Genomic DNA, 18,121 nt, shown 5'->3' on the forward strand with positions numbered 1-18,121 from the left:
GGCAAGTACTACTGCTGGAGAAGCATTAATGTGCTCAAGCTACAATTGCTCTTACTTCGAAGTCTTTGCAGCTTTTGATATTGGAGTGTGTAGGTGGGTGTTGGGTATTGATTTCTGGGGGTTGTTTGGGTTTTGGGGTGTTCTTTAAATTGATAAATGGGTGAATGTTACCACCTCAAAAGTTGATATAATTCTACCTTTTTCTTTCTGAAAGGGAATGTGCTTGCGTCTAGTCCTGTGTCTGATCTCGAGAAGTTGTACCAAGGAACAGAGGAGACTGATGTCTCCTCTGCACGCAGCCACGGCTGTAATATGCTACCTGAAGAACAGCTCGCAAAGGATGCTTCCTAGCTTGCTTTTCTGGGATTTTCAGTTGGAGTTGACAACTGAATCATCTTTTAGGAACTAGAGCTGTGTAGTCCCCAACTCTCTTATCAACCTTCGGCGTTTGTCTTTGTTTCAGCCAACGAGGGCTGTCTCAGAACTGGAGCATCTCCAGCTTGGTAATGATAGTTCGTTGTTGGAATATTATTACCCTGTATTTGCCTTACAGAGGTGACACGAGGTGAAAAAGTTCTTAAATCCCTTGTTGTTGAGTTTGCTTCCAGCCCCGGCTGCCTCGTCCCGCTCCGGGCAGGGGCGGTGGGTGGCCGCTCGGAGCGGGGAAGCGCTGCGGCGACGCAGGTGCCCTCGTCCGCGGGCTTCAAGCGCCGCGATGGGGCGCGCAGCCCGTCCCCCGTCGGAGCCCCGGGCTGGGGGTCCCCCGCGGTGCGAGAGTAGGCAGGGAGGCCCGGGGCGGAGCCGGTGCCCGTGGAGGAGCCGGCCCGGCTGTGCGGGGCCCGCGGTGAGGGGAGGCGGCCGGGCGGTGTCACACCCCGCACCGGGGCTGCTCTGGTTTTTCCGCTTCTCCCCTCGCACCGCGTCGCGGTTCCGTTCCTTGCTCGATGTTCGCAAGCGCTCGTACCGAGCCTGAAGTGCCAGTCGCGCCGAAACCCGAGAGGTGCCAAGCGCTGCCGGTCTGTATCAGCCGGCCGGGGCCGCCGCCGGCTCGGCAGCAGGTCGTGTAGCATCTGCTGACGGGTTTGAACTCACTGTCTGCTCTAATGTTATTGGAAAGCAACTGGCTCCTCGGGATTCCTTGCCTAATCAGAGGTGTTACCTCCTCCTCTTCCCCCAGTGTCTCTTGACATCATTTCATCCATCAGACTTTCAGAGGAAAAAAAACACCAACCAAAGCAGAACCCACCCAGTCCGAGAGCAGCCCACACCAGCCCCTCAGTTTTTCTGTGACTGCAGGGAAGAGCTGGATCAGGGCAAAGATGAAGATGAGAGCGGGCTGAACTTCATGTCCTGAAGGATTTGGTGCAGGGCGAACCGAGAGGAATCCAGAGCGATGCACGGACTGGCATCCCCCGTACCCCGGGCGGGGATCAGTAAGGTCAGGGGCCGCGCGTGGGGATGCGAAGGCGCTTGACCCACGGGAAAGAACTAGCCTCGAGGTGCATTTGCCCCTGCTCATAATTGTTTGCTCCATGGGATTTCTTCTGCCCCCCGCGACTGACCTGATGTGGACCGAAGCGTTTCTAACATGAACTTTCTCCTGGGATCTGGTGGTCTCTTCCTTTGGTCTGATCTGGGCGACCCCACCAGTCACTTCTTCATGGTGGTAAGCTGTGCAATTCCAGGAATTTTTATTTGCTCTTGGGGAAGGTGGGGTCGGATTAATTGTGAATTGGGGGGGCAGTGGGGGGGGAGCGGGAGGGAAGCCTCTCCCTCTCAGGTTCTCACAAGCGGAGCTCGCTGCTGCCAACTGCTTCGGTCCAGAAAGTCAGCCTTAAAGAGAGCGGGATTAGACGGTCCCGGCAATCTGCTTCCACACCCCGTCCCCGCACCCCGGCCTCCCTCCTCCGCATAAGCACAGCGCAGCAGCGGGGGCTGCGCGGGGCTTTCGACAAGGCTGCGGGTGTGGGGGGACCCGGCGGGGGCAGCGGGCACCGCCCGGGCTGCGGGGCCGCCGAGGGAGCGGGAGGAAGGCAGGAGGCGGGCGGGGAACACGCCGAGGGGCGCGGGTGAAGCACTGCTCCTGGCAGCCGGCCCTCCGCGCCCGGCGGCGCTGGGAATTGGCTACAGCAGCGCTATTTTTTTATTATTAATTTATTTTTTCTTTCTTCCTCGCCCTCCCCAGCCCCTCCCTCCTGCACAGTTTCCCCTCACTAAACTGCAAGGGCACAGGGCTGAGAGCCCTGCGGGCAGCCCCGGGCCCAAACTTGAAGTGATTGTTGATGTCGGTAGCTTGTTGCCAAACGGGTTTTGAATGAAAAACACACTGCTCTCAAAGTGGGGACCCCAACCAAGGCCAGCCTGAAAAGTCTTGGTATAGGAGAGGAGGTTAAACCCTTCTTGTAAACCTAGGGAACACATTTAACCTTGACACCAGCTGACACGGGATCAAAGCCTGATTTATCAGACTGAGTATGTTTCAATAAATGACTATCTGTGTCCTTAGCCGTATAATATTATTTATTGCGATGGCTTTTTGTCATGGTGTCTCTTCTAACTGCCACTTAAATATATATATTTTTGGAAAGTCACGGCTTTAACGATTTTATGGTCGTATAAAATAATGAAATACAAGAAAAGGACATTTTCTTCTGTTTGATCCCTTCAAAAGACACCTACAGAAGTTTGGGGGTTATGAAAGGTACCTTTCGAAACGTTTCAGGACTAATAGAGACCATCTGGATACAGATGATGTAATTTAATTTTTGTCAAGGTTTTTTTTTTTTTTTTTGAGTACTGCACGGAGCTGCAATAGCGGGGCTTGGGGTTCTCCTGAATGCTTCACGTTATTAAAAAGCACAGCATCGGTGACTAATGGTAAAGGATTTCCACCAAAAGGCAGATGGTAGCTGTAGCTCTGGACCACCTGAGGAAGGCTCCAGGGCGCTGAGGACCCTCCTTCCCCTGGAGTCGGTGCCGGGGTCGCCGCGGGCCCCCCGCCGCTGCCCTGCCCCTTCCCTCCCGCAGGTACATGGGCGCCGTGGGCTCCTCGCGAGTGATGTGCGACAACGTCCCGGGGCTGGTGAGCCGGCAGCGGCAGCTGTGCCGGCGGCACCCGAGGCCATGCTATCCATCGGCCGCGGCGTGGCCGCCGGACGGCGAGTGCAGCACAGTTCGACCGGCACCGCTGGGACTGCAAACGCCCTGGAGCGGGGGCAGCGCTCCTCGCCGCGTCCTGCTGCGCAGGTGAGTCCCGGGGCCGGAGGCCGGGAGGGCTTCCCGCGGGCCCAGGCGGGGCGCGGAGCCCCCGCGCCTACGGACTGAGAGGTAAACGGGGGGTTTAGAGGGTCGGCGTGAAGGTACAAGGGTTTCCACGCAGGGGTACCAGGGGTCTTGTGGGCTGGCACCGCCCTGGCATTGGGGGGAACAACGGGAAGCGGTGGCCATCCCCCTGTTATCCTTGTTCTTAGCAAGAATGAAGCTGCGTTTTACACTTCAGGAGGAAGGGAAGGGAATGCGAATTTATTCTAGGGTCTGACAGTCGAAGAACGGCATATATGATGATGCGGAAGTGCTGCATTGCTTAAAACGTGTATCAAATAAGAAAGACAAGGGGGGTGGGGGGCTTGGCACCTTAAGGATGGCTATGCAGTTCCCAACTTTTTTTTGGTACATAATGGCCCACAAATTAAGGGCTACGGGGAAACCGAGGCGGCAGAATAGTGAAGAGGACAGAGAATTTCCATCACAGCCCAGTCTCGGGATATGGGTATTCGGGTGGGGCGGGCTGAAAGGGGCAGCTCATGTGTGAACAGGAGCCCGGTGCGTTGGGATGGTAGACGACAACTCCTGCACGCCGGTTCCCGCTGGAGCATTTTGCCTGGAAAGCACAGCAGCAGGGTACAATCCCCCAGGGCTGTGCTGCTTGCGAGGCTGGGATCTGCGGCCATGCCGGGGCAGCACAGCCCTCCAGGCTCCCTGACCTCTGCAGGGGCTGCGACAGCCAGTCCCCCAGGTCAACCTCGGGGGAGAGAGAAGCAGGGGACACACATCTGATGGGGGTGAGCAGGCTCGTGCAGACCTCAAGCCCCTTAGGACTACAGTGTGCTTCCCACCCTGAGGGAGGATGGTTAAGCAGGGTGGTGTCATCTAAATGTTGGCTGAGGCATCAGCACTAGTTTGAAGTCTAGTGAGTCTTCAAACCTCTTATGTGGTCCTTTTGACTCAAAGAAATGACTGAGATCTGTTACTGTGACAGAATGTCCTTACCTGAGGTGATAAATATGCTGAGATTCTCAGAACTGTGGCTTTTTCACCAAATGCCATACCTGGGCACCCAGCTGTGGTGCACAGCCAGTGGGGCTGACCCCGAACTGGCACTTGAGTCCCTGGGATGTCCCAGTACCATTCAAGACAGCCTCTCCAGGCTGTGAGCAGCATGGTGCCTGCAAGAAGGGGAAGAGGAAAGTCCCCTGGGGACCATTGCCCCACTGGTGGGGACAGAGAGGAGGATGGGAGACACTGGGCATGCTGGTCCAAGCAGTGGGATTTCATCCACAGAGCATCATTTGGTGCCAGATTCTGCTGCTGGTGAGCAGTTGGTTTCTGTAACCAGCTTCGTGTTCCCTTAGCAATTACTTGTGAGTAACCAGTAACCTCACCCATAGGCTGAAGTTTTCTGTGAGGTTTGTCTGTTATTCAGGAAAATATGTTTGGCAGAACATGGCCTAATTCTGATGAGGCTACTTAATAAAAGAAGTAAAATGCAGTTTTTCCTAAAGGGAAATTTTCACTGTTGGCTTATGTGAGAGAATGACAGCACATCAGGCTTCTGAGCTCTACACTGAGCCTGATCAGGCTGTGATTGCCATGGAAATGTAGCTTGATAGTGCTCTAATATAACTAAATGGTTTGGATTATTTCAGTAAACTCAAATGAAACATTTCTTCCAATGACATCAAGTGTTTAATTAACACTTGAATTAATTAAATTTATTTTTTAACTAGCACTTTACAAAGTTTTGATGTCTCTGAACAACCTCTCTCAGAAATAAATCTTCAAAGGAGCACGATTTGTATCTTCTGCCTGATTTTGAAGGTAGTGTAGGGAAGGCATGGCTTGTCCAGTCCTTTTGAAAGCTTTTAGTTGCCATTTGCTGAAGGTTTGCACAGCACAGGGAAGTTAAGGGCCCATTCCTGTTTAAAACATATAGATGCTACTGGAATCGAAATACTAAATAATAAGTTATATGGTGTAATGCTTCCTCTACAATAAAAAAACCAGATAACATTTGTCTTTGGGGTCCTACTTTACTGTGCTAACATTGTTTAAGGCTTACAAGTCCTTCAAACGGGTCTTTCTCACTGCTAGTGGTCTTAGATACTGCACAAAAGTCTACTTCTCTTTCTATGCTAGAAAACTCAGAAAGTAGGAAAATATTCCATTACCATAAATAGATTTGTGCCAGTATAATAGAATTCTGTATTGTAAAGTACTATATCTTAAAAGCAATTATTACATTGAAATATGTGCCTAATAGCCTATGAGGAGACATAATCTAGAAATTTCTTTGGTATAATAAAGTATCTTGGTTAGGAGAAGGGAAAGCTGCCAGAGCAGCTGGCATGAAGAAGTCACAGCTGCCAGGCCAAATCCTGCCTCAATGACACAAGCATGTGCCATTGATTTAATGGAATTTGTTTGCGTCAATTATGGCTATGGGCTTGGTTCTAGGCAGAAAACCTAATTTTAGCTTTTTTTCAGGAAATAACACCCAAGTTTTCTCCCTACCACCTTTTAAGCAAGAAAGTCTATTCCGAATGCTTTGGGAGAGGAAATCTAGTTTCAAGAGTTACTTGCAGTATTTTGCAATGTACATGTTGTTTTAGCGTCCCTACTTAATAATTTCTTGAACTTATCTCTCAAATAGCCCTTCATATATTTTTCTAAATTGGCGAAACATGATAGGAATACCAGCTGTCCTATTCACGTATCTGTACAGAACAACTGATCCATGAAAGTATATTAATCAATATTAGAAGCAAATATTTAATATTTTCCAACTCTAACACTATATTGATGAGCTTTTACCAGGGAGGGGTCCTAGTTTAAGCCATGACTAATTCTGGCTCCAGGGAATGTGTATTTGTGCGTTTTCAGCCTAATTTTATCTTTTGCTTTGCAAAAAAGTCCAGGCTAACTCTCTGGACAGCCGCTCAGACTAGCTACACCAATGATTTTTAAAGTGACTTCTTTTGTTTCAGGTAGTCGTGAATCTGCATTTGTGCATGCCATCTCCTCTGCTGGAGTTGTTTTTGCCATCACCAGGGCATGTAGCCAAGGGGAGCTGAAATCTTGCTCCTGCGATCCCAAGAAGAAAGGCTCTGCCAAGGACAGCAAGGGCCATTTTGACTGGGGTGGCTGCAGCGATAATATTGAGTATGGCATTAAATTTGCCAGAGCCTTTGTGGATGCCAAAGAACGGAAAGGAAAAGATGCAAGGGCGCTGATGAACCTTCACAACAACAGAGCTGGAAGGAAGGTGGGTGTCCATCCAACAGATAGATGCCTAGAGATGTTCTTGGAGAACTCTCCCATGTCTGGGGCGGGTAATGGTTAGCTCTTGCTGTCTGGTCTGAGTAGTTAGGAAGAAATATGGGATGAGCAGGAGCCTGAGCTGCTATTTCTATCTCCCTTGGAGGTTCAGTGTGTGACAGAGATCTTCAAACAGACTGAATTCAACTGATTAATAGTCAGAGTCAGTTCAGTGGCTCCTTGTGTGGGAAGTTAAGCAGGAGTCCAAGTCATTGCAGGATAAGTTTGAATGCAGGTTTCATTTTGAGCTTAATTCTTATAAAAGGCAGAGTTTTACTTTTGGTTAATACAGAATAGCAATTCCTGAAGACCACACTGAAGAACAGGCTTGACTTTAAAGAGCAAATTCAAAATAACACTAAAGAAAAAAACCATCATGTCTGTCCCTTTATGTGTATGGTAAACCTAATCATAAAGTGAGCAGAGAGAAACGGTAATTGCTTTACTTTTTAAGAATACAAATCCAAACTACATGTCCCTCCAAAAGGTTTTGGCCTTGGGCCATGACCTGCAGTAAACAAACCCCTTTTCTAAACACTGTATGAGAATACCACTCCTGAATTTCAACAAAAAGTCTTTACTTTTACATTGTAGGTGAATAGAAGGAGTAGTTGCCAGGTGTATTACCCACTACTGGTGCAAGGGCTGAGGAATTTGTGCACTAACATTTTGTGATGGTAGCTATAAATAGTAGAATAGATACTGGAATACTGAATACTGGAATACGTTGTTTCATTATTTGAAACATGTTCAAAATGTACTACTTCTATAAAATCTGAAATAATACCAAAAAATGTTTTAATGTGCTAGACCAAGCACTTCTGAAATGATTTGTAGAGACTTCTTGTTTCTTACCTTTGGTTTTCCTTAAGGTATATTCAGTAGAAAGTAAATTGATCATATTCTGATCTTTTTGTGTTAAAAAGTTCCCTTTATATAATCTGTAAAATTATTTTATATTAGCTAACCATTATTAAAAGAAATGATCCAATTCTAATGAATGGTACTGCAAGTAGATGATTTTCCTGATAAATATTTGTCCTTCATCATCTTTCCTCCACCTGTTTATTGCCAGCAGGTGTAATTATATGTAATATAGACAGATGAGGTTATTCAGGTCAATGATATGCACATGCAGTACTGTGGCCATGTTTATGTTACTGTCCAAAAGAGACTGCAGTCTACAACAGAAGCAAAGAATTTTTAGGGGTGAATAATTTCCATGATGAGAACTACTTTCTATAATAGTTGAGCATCTTAGTAAGTTTTAAAAAATACCGCTGCCAAATACTAAAGTCCTGGTAAGCAGGTAGATTTTTAGAAAAAGATCAAGAGATTTTTAAAAATATATTCAATTAAAAATAATAAACATGTTCTCATATTCCCTAGGACCTGCCTTATGGACAGGGATGCTGTTTTGCACTTTGCATCCAAAGTGCAATAGTGTAGGTTTAGCTTTGCAGGGATCTCACCACCTCAGCTGCTCATAAGACTGGCATTTGGACCTGGGTAAAACCATCTGTGCCCTCAGCTTTTTCTTGCACCCTAAAGGGTTGTCAATAAGTTTCATTTAAAACTAGACTATTCCAATTGTATTAATTAAATAATAAGTAGAATAAATATTTATAATATTTCCATATGAAGCATAGAACATAACATGATGTGTATCAGTATAGGAACACCATGGACAAAAAAAGAGACCTGCATTCCTGTATGCTTCTTCCACTTTTAGAATCATAGAATCGTAGAATCAGCTGGGTTGGAAGGGACCTCTGAGATCAAGTCCAACCCTTCCAGCAAGTTGTTTTAAACATACAAGTAGTTAAACTGATTTGTGCTCAGATAATTAAAACCAAGCATCTGCTTAAATCCCAGATTTGTGATCATCATGGCTAGGCTTCGCGAATGAAGATTTGGGAAGGCACTATCCACATTTGCTACAGGCACGCTGGTGGCTTAGGAGGCCAACACGTGACAGACATATCCGATTGCAAAAGGCGCAGCAGAACAGATTTGTGATAGTACCATTGGCAATGAAGTGGGGCCGTGGGAATGCCAGTGACTTCTTTGAAGTAGTCATATCATTTAAAAGTTGGAAAGAAAATTGAAAATACTTTGGTTTTATAATACATTCTCTCTTTATTACTAAGTGCTTGACTGAAAAATGCTGCTCCACTGTCCATCAATCTCATTTCTAATTATAGAACTTTCCTCTCTCTTACCTTCCTCCCATGGTGCCGTCCCTCTTGTACAAACGCTAAAATGTTCATATTTCATGAACCCTTAAGGCATAATATTTATACATCAAATATCCATGTTTTCAGAATTAGAAATAAATTATTTATTGCCTATGAACCCATCTATTGTTCTCCAACATCATACAGGTAGCCTAAACATCTGCGATGAAGCTGACGTGGCTTTAGTACTATCAAGACATTAAATTGATGATGAAGGTGATTTCTCCAGTGCAAGCTAATGAAGGCCTTATCCTAAAATGTTTGTTAAAAGGTTTATAAGCCTTTTAAGGATACTGCATTTTAAAATTTTGCATAGATCTGATGCCTAGCCCAGGTTTGATGTTTTGTACAGCCTCAGTAAAATTGTTTAAATATGAGATGCCTATGGATTCCTGGACAATGTTCGAAACACTGTTCAAGGCAAAAGGCAACTTCATGAAGATGAACCAGAGAGGGTCAGCATAGCGACGCTGCAGCTGGAACGATGGGGAAAGGGAGTGCGTTCACCTCCCAAGGGGTGAATGATTCTTTCCATTTCCCAGATCGTTTCCTCCTGCCCAGTGTGTCCTAGTGCTATGGACCATCTCGATCCTCGGATGAGTGGGAAGGTAAGCCCACCAGCTGGAGGATTGTGTGTAAGGTTGAGTCAAGCAACCAGAGCAGATCAACCATGTGAGTTGGTGCTTGATGCTACCAGTGGGTGTCACTACAGACCATAACATGGAGACTCATCGCAGGGCTGGCATTACAGGATGGATGGAAAAGGGCTGAGAAGCAATCAATTGTAGTTTGTTTTACCTGTGTATATTTTACTGCATTTCTAAACAGGCCGTGAAGCGGTTTTTGAAACAGGAGTGCAAATGTCACGGGTGATCATGCACTCTAAGGACCTGTTGGCTGGCCATGGCAGACTTTAGGAAAACAGGAGATTATCTGTGGAAGAAATACAATGGAGCAATTCAGGTGGTCATGAATCAAGATGGCACGGGTTTCACTGTGGCTAATAAGAATTTAAGAAGCCAACTAAGAATGACCTGGTATACTTTGAAAGCTCTCCAGACTACTGTATCAGGGACAGGGATGTAGGTAAGCCTCTATCATTACACATGAATGGTTTTATTTCAGACATTTGTAATTCAAAGATCAAAAATTATCATTATTATTGAGAGTGTGTGTGTGTGTATAAATCCATGCATGTAACCAGCTGGAAAAAGCCAGGAAGATGTTTCGGAAAGGACAGCTCTATACAAGAAAAATAGTTTCTGGATGTCTCTAGATGTGCAACAGTCAGTTGTTCTAATGTGATTCAGCAGTTTCTGCCAGATGCTATGGAGCCCTGGAGATGCTGTAAGGCAAAAGCGGCTTTCAGTTTGAGGCATGAGTTTCATGCCTCTGGAGGCATGTCCATACTGTGCAGAACCGCATACACCTTGTGTCACACAGCTCACTCCAGAGCTGCCCCAAGTCCCGTGATGTCCCTGTGATACCACCTCCTGTCGCGTTGCTTCTCTTCCACATCGTTATGCTACTGCTGCAGTGCCCTCCTTTATCTGCACATTCCCTGCCGCTCACTGTGACCGTGGCTCCCCTGGCCATAGACACACCTCTCCCCATGTGGCAGGTACAGCCCCTTGGTGCTAACCCAACTATGCTTGCACCAGCCAGGGCAGCTGTGGGTAACACAGAGCGAGGCAGCTGGAGGATGTGCAGGTGGGTGAAAGAACAGAGGTCAATTGGACACAATGTTGAGCAACACAGTGGTTTATTCCTCTGTACAAGACAGTGTTGGCTCCGTTCATGACAACCATTGCATTCTCTGAAGAGTTGTGCCAGCCCCAGTGGGAAGAAATAAAGTTTCAGGGTTGCTATTAACGCTGAATTTTCCTGCTTTCAGAGAGTCTACAGAGACACGCTTAGCAGTGTTCCAGGATTCAAGGAATTGCCAAGCACCAGGAATCCTGCTAACAGTTCTTGACCCATGTATAGTATTTCCTGATGTGGCAATTAAAAACTAGCAACTAGAAAACCAGAAACTGGGAAAAGAGAACCAGACTGAGTAATGTATGAGAGATGTTGTGGAACTAATTAATAGGTTGTATAACAGGCCAGATTGCACCCCATATGACATATCTGTAAGTATCTGGATAGCAATGCAGCTCAACTCTTCTTGGCACTGCTACATATTTACAATCCAAGTTTGCTTGGAATAAACATTGCAGAACAACTGCACCTAAATAAGAACAATATGTGAATTCCTGGTCATGTACTATTGACTTCAATGAACCCAGAATTTCATCCAGTATGCTTACATTGTACAGTGTTTCTGGTTAGTTGAGTAGTCAATGTAATTTTTGATGTTATTTATGGTTTTGGCAGGTGATGTTTATTACCTGCATAAGAACATATTCTTCCTTGAATAGTGGCTGACATTGTGAAGTCTAATACTTCAACCCAAGTGAATAAATAGGCATATTGTGGCATTGTGCAGAGACTAACTTTGCAGACTAGGATTTTTTCAAAACATTTATTTCTTGAGGTTGCCTCGTCCATTATAAAACCCATGATTTCTTTTCTCCTGGAAGAAGAACCTGTACACAACCCAATTCTATGTCAAAAACAATTTAATGATCTCCTTGTATTAAGCCTAATCTCATCTGTCAGTCTTGTTATCGTGGAGGAGAGCAAGCATTTTTCACTGCAATGTATTATGTGCATTTGCCAGACGCTGACAAGCCTGCCCAGAGATGGCAAAGTCTGACATGTGCTTTGGCCTAGCTCAAGATAAGGCTGCAGTTGAGGCAGCATTTCTTTGCTGCCCAGAACTCAGGGAATGTGGCTGTTTGGAAGAGCATATTTTTAGCAAACTGCAGGAAACTTTTGATGGGATGTGGAGTGCCCTGCTGCTTGTGTGGAGCAAAGGAAGAATCACACAAACAAAACCTGATTTGGCTTTGAGAGAGATGATTTTGGCAGGTGAATAACGTTTTTTCATTTTTTATATTTGCCCTGTTGAGCACTCCAGAATGTCAGCCCTGTTAAATGGCTGCAAATGAAATGAGATTATGGAAGTCTGAGTTTGGAAATAGATGGGGAGCATCTCAGCATCAGCTAATATAGTACCACTGCATTTTAGTATGTCCTTGAATATAGTTCTGCCTTTCACTTGTATTCCCTGGAGAATGATTTAGTGCTTCAGGAAAAAAAGTATAGCTGGATGTTGGTTAGTATTGGGACTGAATGAAGGATTCCCAGAGGAAACTTTAAGAACCAGTGACTTAAAGGTGCTCAGGGATTCTGCCATCAGCAGCCTACCCAGAAAAAAGCAGATACCTTCTCTTCTGCCACTGGAGCTTTCAGCCCTGGTTCTTCTCTCTGTTGGTGGGCAGTCACCAGAGAGTGCTGAGGCTGAATACACCCCCCTGGGTCTGGCACTCTGAGCTGGGTAGCTGGACATACATACATGGAACACCCCTACAGTATGAAAAATGGTTTGATTGGGGTTTTTTTCTCTAGAAGGAAAAGGGGAGTAATTGACTTCAGGAGAGACATAGTATGTGGAAATCACTAATAGCAGTTCAATAGAAAGAGAATATAATAATGTGACCACGTTTTTCCTCACATTAAGATTTCAGGAAGCACCAAAGGAAGATTTTCAGAAGTGTTCAGAATTCATTTAACTATGCTCACATAACTCTGCTGAAATAATTTTTGCTCACAATTTTGTACTCAAAAGTTGATAGAAACAGAGGTAGGACATCCCAGAGAGCTTTGAAAAATCTTGCCATGAACATAGAAATTTTGCCACTCTTCCTTATATTCTCATAAATTTCCAGCCTCCAAACCCAGTACCGGCATACCCAGGACTGCCCAGGGAAAGACCTGTTAAGAATGATAGAGCTGTGACAAGAACTAAAGTGACAGCTGCACAAGTGGCAGTCCCACTGTCACACATACTACCTTACCCTGAATGCATTACTTTCCCCATGAAATGCTCTAAAACTCCCTCTTGCTTGTCTGCTTTTATAAGCCTCTGTTTGAAGTATTTTAAGTTTTAAAAGGTTTCTATTTGCCCATCCGTGCAGGCTAGGTTGATTGAAAGCTGTTGCCAGTTTATTGGAACATAATGGTGGACAAGCAGAGACTGCTTTAGAAATAAGCATATGAGCAGCTGTAGCCTGCTGGCCAAGCCTTTGTTAGAGCCTGTTGATCATGGACACTATTAAAGCAGTGTAACATCTGCCTGCCACAGAAAATGTTTTAGAATTGATTTATTAACCATTTTTACAGAGCAATCAAAAACTCTATGCAGTATTTGAGTGAAAATTCCTTCTACAGGGAGACCCCCACCAAAGCGTGTAGAGCAAGCCGAACTCAACTAAGCGTGTTGACATAATGTGTATGAGCAGGGAGGTTGTGTCCCCAGGTGTGGGCATCAAGGTGGAGGTGGTGGGCAAAGGCAGGATGGGGTTGGTGAGCTTATGTTGATTGTTCACATCTGTTCTTGTAGCAGCGAGGCTTCAGCCATGTGGAGATGGTGGTGGAGCAGAGGCAGGGCATATTTATGTGCAGATAATCTCAAACTGCTGCAGCAGTCCTTCAGGACCTGTTGCAAATCCATGTGCCATGTGCTTCAAGTCATCCCTAGGTTTCTCCCAACACTCACATGGTCCCAGTTTGAGTACTGTCAACACCAGTGTCACTGCCTCTACCTATGCTTGGGGCTGGGGTCGCATACTTGGACTGTGGTGTCCATCTCCTCTGTCCCCAACAGGCAGACAGGGTACTGCAGCTGTGTTTGAGGACCCTCCACATCTGGTCTCCTGGTGGAAAGCACTGTGGAGAGGCATGTGCAATGCTACAGGCAGCCCTCTGGAGTTGTGTGTTGGGTGACAAATCACATGGCCAGGGTGACCTGCTTTGGGTCCTTCCCAGGATTGTTTTTGTGTTAATTTATTCTCTTGCTGTCCCATGTAAGCCATTTGCTGCATTTTTGAGGTGAATGAGGCCAAGTCCAGAGTGTAGCCTGGAATTTAAAGTGTAGCCTGTGAGTCCTGGTGTTGTGCAAGATGTGTTAGTGCTTGAGGTATGTAACCCATGGAGGGAAACCAATCCTGATCTATGTCAAAAACTTCTTGCTGAGGTTGGCTGCATACAGGCAGTCCCGGTGCAACTTGTTGACCTGGATCTCACAGCCTGAGCATTGCAAACATGTTGGGTGTTCCAGCCCTGTGCGGGCTTACGGTGGAGCTTGTGATGACTTCCATTAGGGCAGCTCCCCTCCAAGCACTGTCTGGCAAGGGAGCAGTGCCATCACCCCAAGAGCCTCAGTGGCTATAGAAACTAGAATGAGACACATATTTCCTCAAAACTGAATCTGGATAAGCTGTTTTTGCCGACACATTGCTGTCTCTTCATTGCTGGCCTTGGAAATCCCAGCCTCTCCAGACAAGGCTGCCTCCAATGTGTCCTGCCTGTTCTTTCCAGCCCTTCTATACTGGGTGTTGTACATAGGTTCCAGTAGCTTCAGAGATACTTTTCTTTGAATATTTCCTTTAATTTTTTCCCCAAAAACACTAGTGAGGAAACTATTGCCAGGGATTTCACTGTTTTTGCTTTTTTTTTAGGTGGAAGTCAAATAATTAATGTTATTGCTTGACATCGGATTTTTAATCAATAGAGGTAGAAGGGAAAAGATCATGTTATAAAGGAATAAATACATTTTAGAGCTTTAAGAATGGGGAAAATTATTTTTCAACTTAGCATATGTTTGCTTAAGAAAACAGCTATGCAAACCAAGAAGAAAGGGTTTGACGTACAGGCCATAAAGTCAGCAGTATTAAAAGCTGTGGATGTTTTGCCAACATAGTGTGTGTAGACATGGCAATTCCAATACTTGAAATGAAAACAAAGAGATTACATGAAAACTTTTACAAGTTAGAACATACTTCTGCCTCTTAAGAGCTGAGGAGGTGTATCACAGGTAGCAGGCAAAGATCAGAAAACTCTGCCTTATTTTGTGCAGTGTCTTGCTGTCTTCATTACCCAGGGTAATGAAAACACGCAAATACTTGCTTGGCTCCTTGCTGCTGACTACTGCTCATTTCTTTCTCACTAGAGAAGCCACAGAGATGCTAAAGATGCTGTTTGAACTTTAAAAAAAATGTTAATTTTGCCTGGAAACTAAGCCTTTATATTAGCCTGTTTTCAATTTTGTCACAGTCTGTGGATCATTTAGTCTACTGTCCTAGCGGTGTAGCAAATGTTGATGTTTTGTTGTGGGCAGCATCAGATATTAGCAGCTTCTGACTGTTAGCAGCTGAAATAATTTTGATTTTGAAGCTGGTGGCAAAACTCCTGTTGAAAGCAGCGGGTGCATTCTGCTTGGGTTCTTCTTCACTGCTGTGTGATTTTCCCATACATCTGCAAGTAAGAACTGTGGAGCTGGAAATTACCCTGTGCCTCAGCTGAGGCCACTTGGGCAGCACAGCCTCGCCTTTGTGGCTCCGGACCCCTGAGCCAGGGCCGGTGCCTCAGCCTTTGGCAGCAGCCAGTGAGTGGCCTGGGGTGGGCAACTGGGGCAGCTGTGGGTACCTGCTGATCCTGGGGGCAGGTGGCCACACAACACCCTCCTGCTCTGCCTGCAGCAGACCTGAACCAGCCATTTGATACTGAAGCTTTCCAGGTGTATATTTCAACCTAATGAATATTTAAATATTTAAATAAATACAGGCGTCTAGACTGTGGAAGAGAAGGCTGAGATGTGTTCTAGGGACTGAAAGACTTCTCCGGGACAGCAGCTGAAGCCTGTCCTGACTTAGATGCAAAAAGAGCAAAATTTCCACCCCTATGCCTGAGAGGCTGAATCATGTATCAGTCCCGCAGTCTGAGGTGACTGTGCTCCAGTCCTGAGACCCCTCATTATATCAGTGGCTTGGGGACAGCCCTGAAATAACATGAAGTCTCCCTGGTGCTGGGAGCAGCAGGGGATGGAGGGACAGTGAAGACTTGTATGTTATGAACTGCTCTGAGACAGCAGTGTCAGTATATACAACCATAAGTACACCATAAGGGGGAAATAAAGAAAATTAGAATTTATGCACCTTAGATTTTTAATAATTGCAGATTAATTACAGCTTAAGTTTTATTAATTGATTGGCTTGCTATCCTAATTTATGCAAATTTGAATTAATGTCTGCATATATTTTTCTTCTTTAAGAAGGTAAATTGCTCATGTTTGGTGTCCACCTGTGAATACACTTTGTAAAATGTTTACAATTAATTTAATTATCCCAGCCATTATTTAGGAAATATCATTTTGGCCAAGAAGAAGAGAATGGAGGTGTAATTAGTGCTACAGAAAATTTCAGAAGAATGTTGATTTCATGAATATACTTGAATTTGATTTATAATAACAATACATAAGAAATTAGGTGAAGCAATGAATTTTCATGAAGTTTTCAGATTGATAGTAATAATCTGTCAACAGCTATGGTATTGATCCTAAAATGTACCTTAAGATCAGTTTGTTTTAGATAAGCAGCAGCCCCTATGTGGTACAGTCGCTATTCAGGCTAAGATGTCTTACAGAGCCGTTTTGTGCATGTGGAGATGGGCAGAGGCATTTCAACCACTCCTGATAGTTTCAAGAACATGATGAGGTGTGGTTTGCTTCTTACCCCTTCTTCTGTCTACAGCAGGCTATAATTTAGTTTCTTCTAATCTCTATCATGAAAGAGGAGGAGAACCCTTGGTGTTACCCCACAGAGATAAGAGGCACACAGAGCAGCCATTCTTCAGCTGCACCCTGAACTGGTGGACATGGGGACCATGGGTGGACAGAGGGGTGCTTCTGCAGTCACTTCTGCAAGACTTTAATCACTGGCAGCACAGTTACTTTGGCCCCTTGCAGTCACCAAATTTTGTGGTCTTCTCTTTCCCAGCCCTCCCCTGCCCACCCAGAGCTCCTCGCCAAAGCCAATGAGATCCCGAGCACCACAGGGATGCTCCTCTTGGGCACCCTGTTTCACACAGCCATGGGAGGCTGGGCACAGGGAGCAGGAGGAGGCTGCACAGCTGCCTCGGGGCGGGTGTCTGCTCTCTGGAGAGGAAGAAAGTGCTAGGGAAAGATGAAGCAAAGCATGATGATATCAAGAGAATCAGGCAGAGCCTTGAAGTATTTGGTCCACTTTACTCCTCATCTCCAGACCTGAATTCTAGGGGACAACTGAGAGCAATTTTACCTTATTATAGGCATTTCTTTGTCTTGATGTTGAATCCTGGGTAATGTGATGCTGAAGGATCAAATAAATTGTGAATTATGTCTCTTATACCTATTTTCATATGCTTTCTGTCCTTCCTTAAAATCCGCCTCCTGACATTTACTGTGTTCCCTCTGTAGGGTCCCTTGGGACAGCTGGGCGGGTGTGTAACCAAACCTCCCGTGGCATGGACAGCTGTGAGGTGATGTGCTGCGGGAGAGGCTACGACACGTCCCGCGTCAGCAGAATGACCAAATGCGAGTGCAAGTTCCACTGGTGTTGTGCTGTGCGCTGCCAGGACTGCCTAGAAGTGGTGGATATTCACACTTGCAAAGCGCCAAAGAGCGCTGGCTGGATCTCCCGGACTTAATGCACAGGCTGTTGATGCTGAGGACCACAACCTTTTGCCCTTCCTGGTCTGTGTAGGGAAGGCATCTGAGGTCTTTGCTGCTTTTACACCTGTTTTGCCTTTGTTATTCATCGCACAGAAATTGCTGGATAATTAATAGAAACACTGCAGCATTTAGTTTCCATTTCTGCACGACAGTGTTGCTGCAGAGTTGTCTGTGCATAAACTGATGCAGCTCTGGAAGGACGTACTTGTGCCAGGACTCTTTCAACCACCATGTAATGCTCCTCCAGACTACTTGTCATCAGGAATACAGCAAGACACAAAAATGGGGCACCTCTTACCACCAGCAACTGCATGGGCTGAACTTGCTCAGACATCTTCTGAAGGATCTTGGGCAGGTCACAGTTGTGCCCTGGATACTGAAGGGCTCGGGAGTTTGAGCACTGGTTGGTGATTTCTCCATGAAAGAGAATTTGGGGCCAGGTTGGTGAAAAGCTTTACTGGAGGGATGTTTGTTCATCCCTGGTGTACTGGAGTTTGCAATAGGGTGGCCACCTGAGGTCACTCTGGCGACCATTAGCACACTGTGTCTTCCTATGGGGCAGAAATTGGCTCACGGAATAAAACAAAGGAAATCGCAGGAGATGTATTCAACCACAACACTTTCATAAACTATTAAA

The 18,121-nt window shown here is 45.7% G+C and overlaps 1 protein-coding gene across 1 annotated transcript; it reads left to right on the forward strand.

The window, feature by feature from the left end:
• Nucleotides 1-1,587: 1,587 nt before the first annotated feature.
• WNT2 (Wnt family member 2) lies at nt 1,588-17,603 on the forward strand (the record flags this gene model as incomplete). Its single annotated transcript, XM_032687855.1, is given in 9 exon segments — nt 1,588-1,624; nt 1,627-1,666; nt 3,028-3,116; nt 3,119-3,151; nt 3,154-3,246; nt 6,264-6,541; nt 9,660-9,837; nt 9,840-9,917; nt 17,230-17,603. Coding segments are annotated over 9 exon segments (1,056 nt in total), but the record flags the coding sequence as incomplete, so codon positions are not given.
• Between the last annotated feature and the right edge of the window lie 518 nt (nt 17,604-18,121).

Source organism: Chiroxiphia lanceolata, chromosome 5 (genome assembly GCF_009829145.1).
Source record: "Chiroxiphia lanceolata isolate bChiLan1 chromosome 5, bChiLan1.pri, whole genome shotgun sequence".
NCBI lineage: Eukaryota > Metazoa > Chordata > Aves > Passeriformes > Pipridae > Chiroxiphia > Chiroxiphia lanceolata.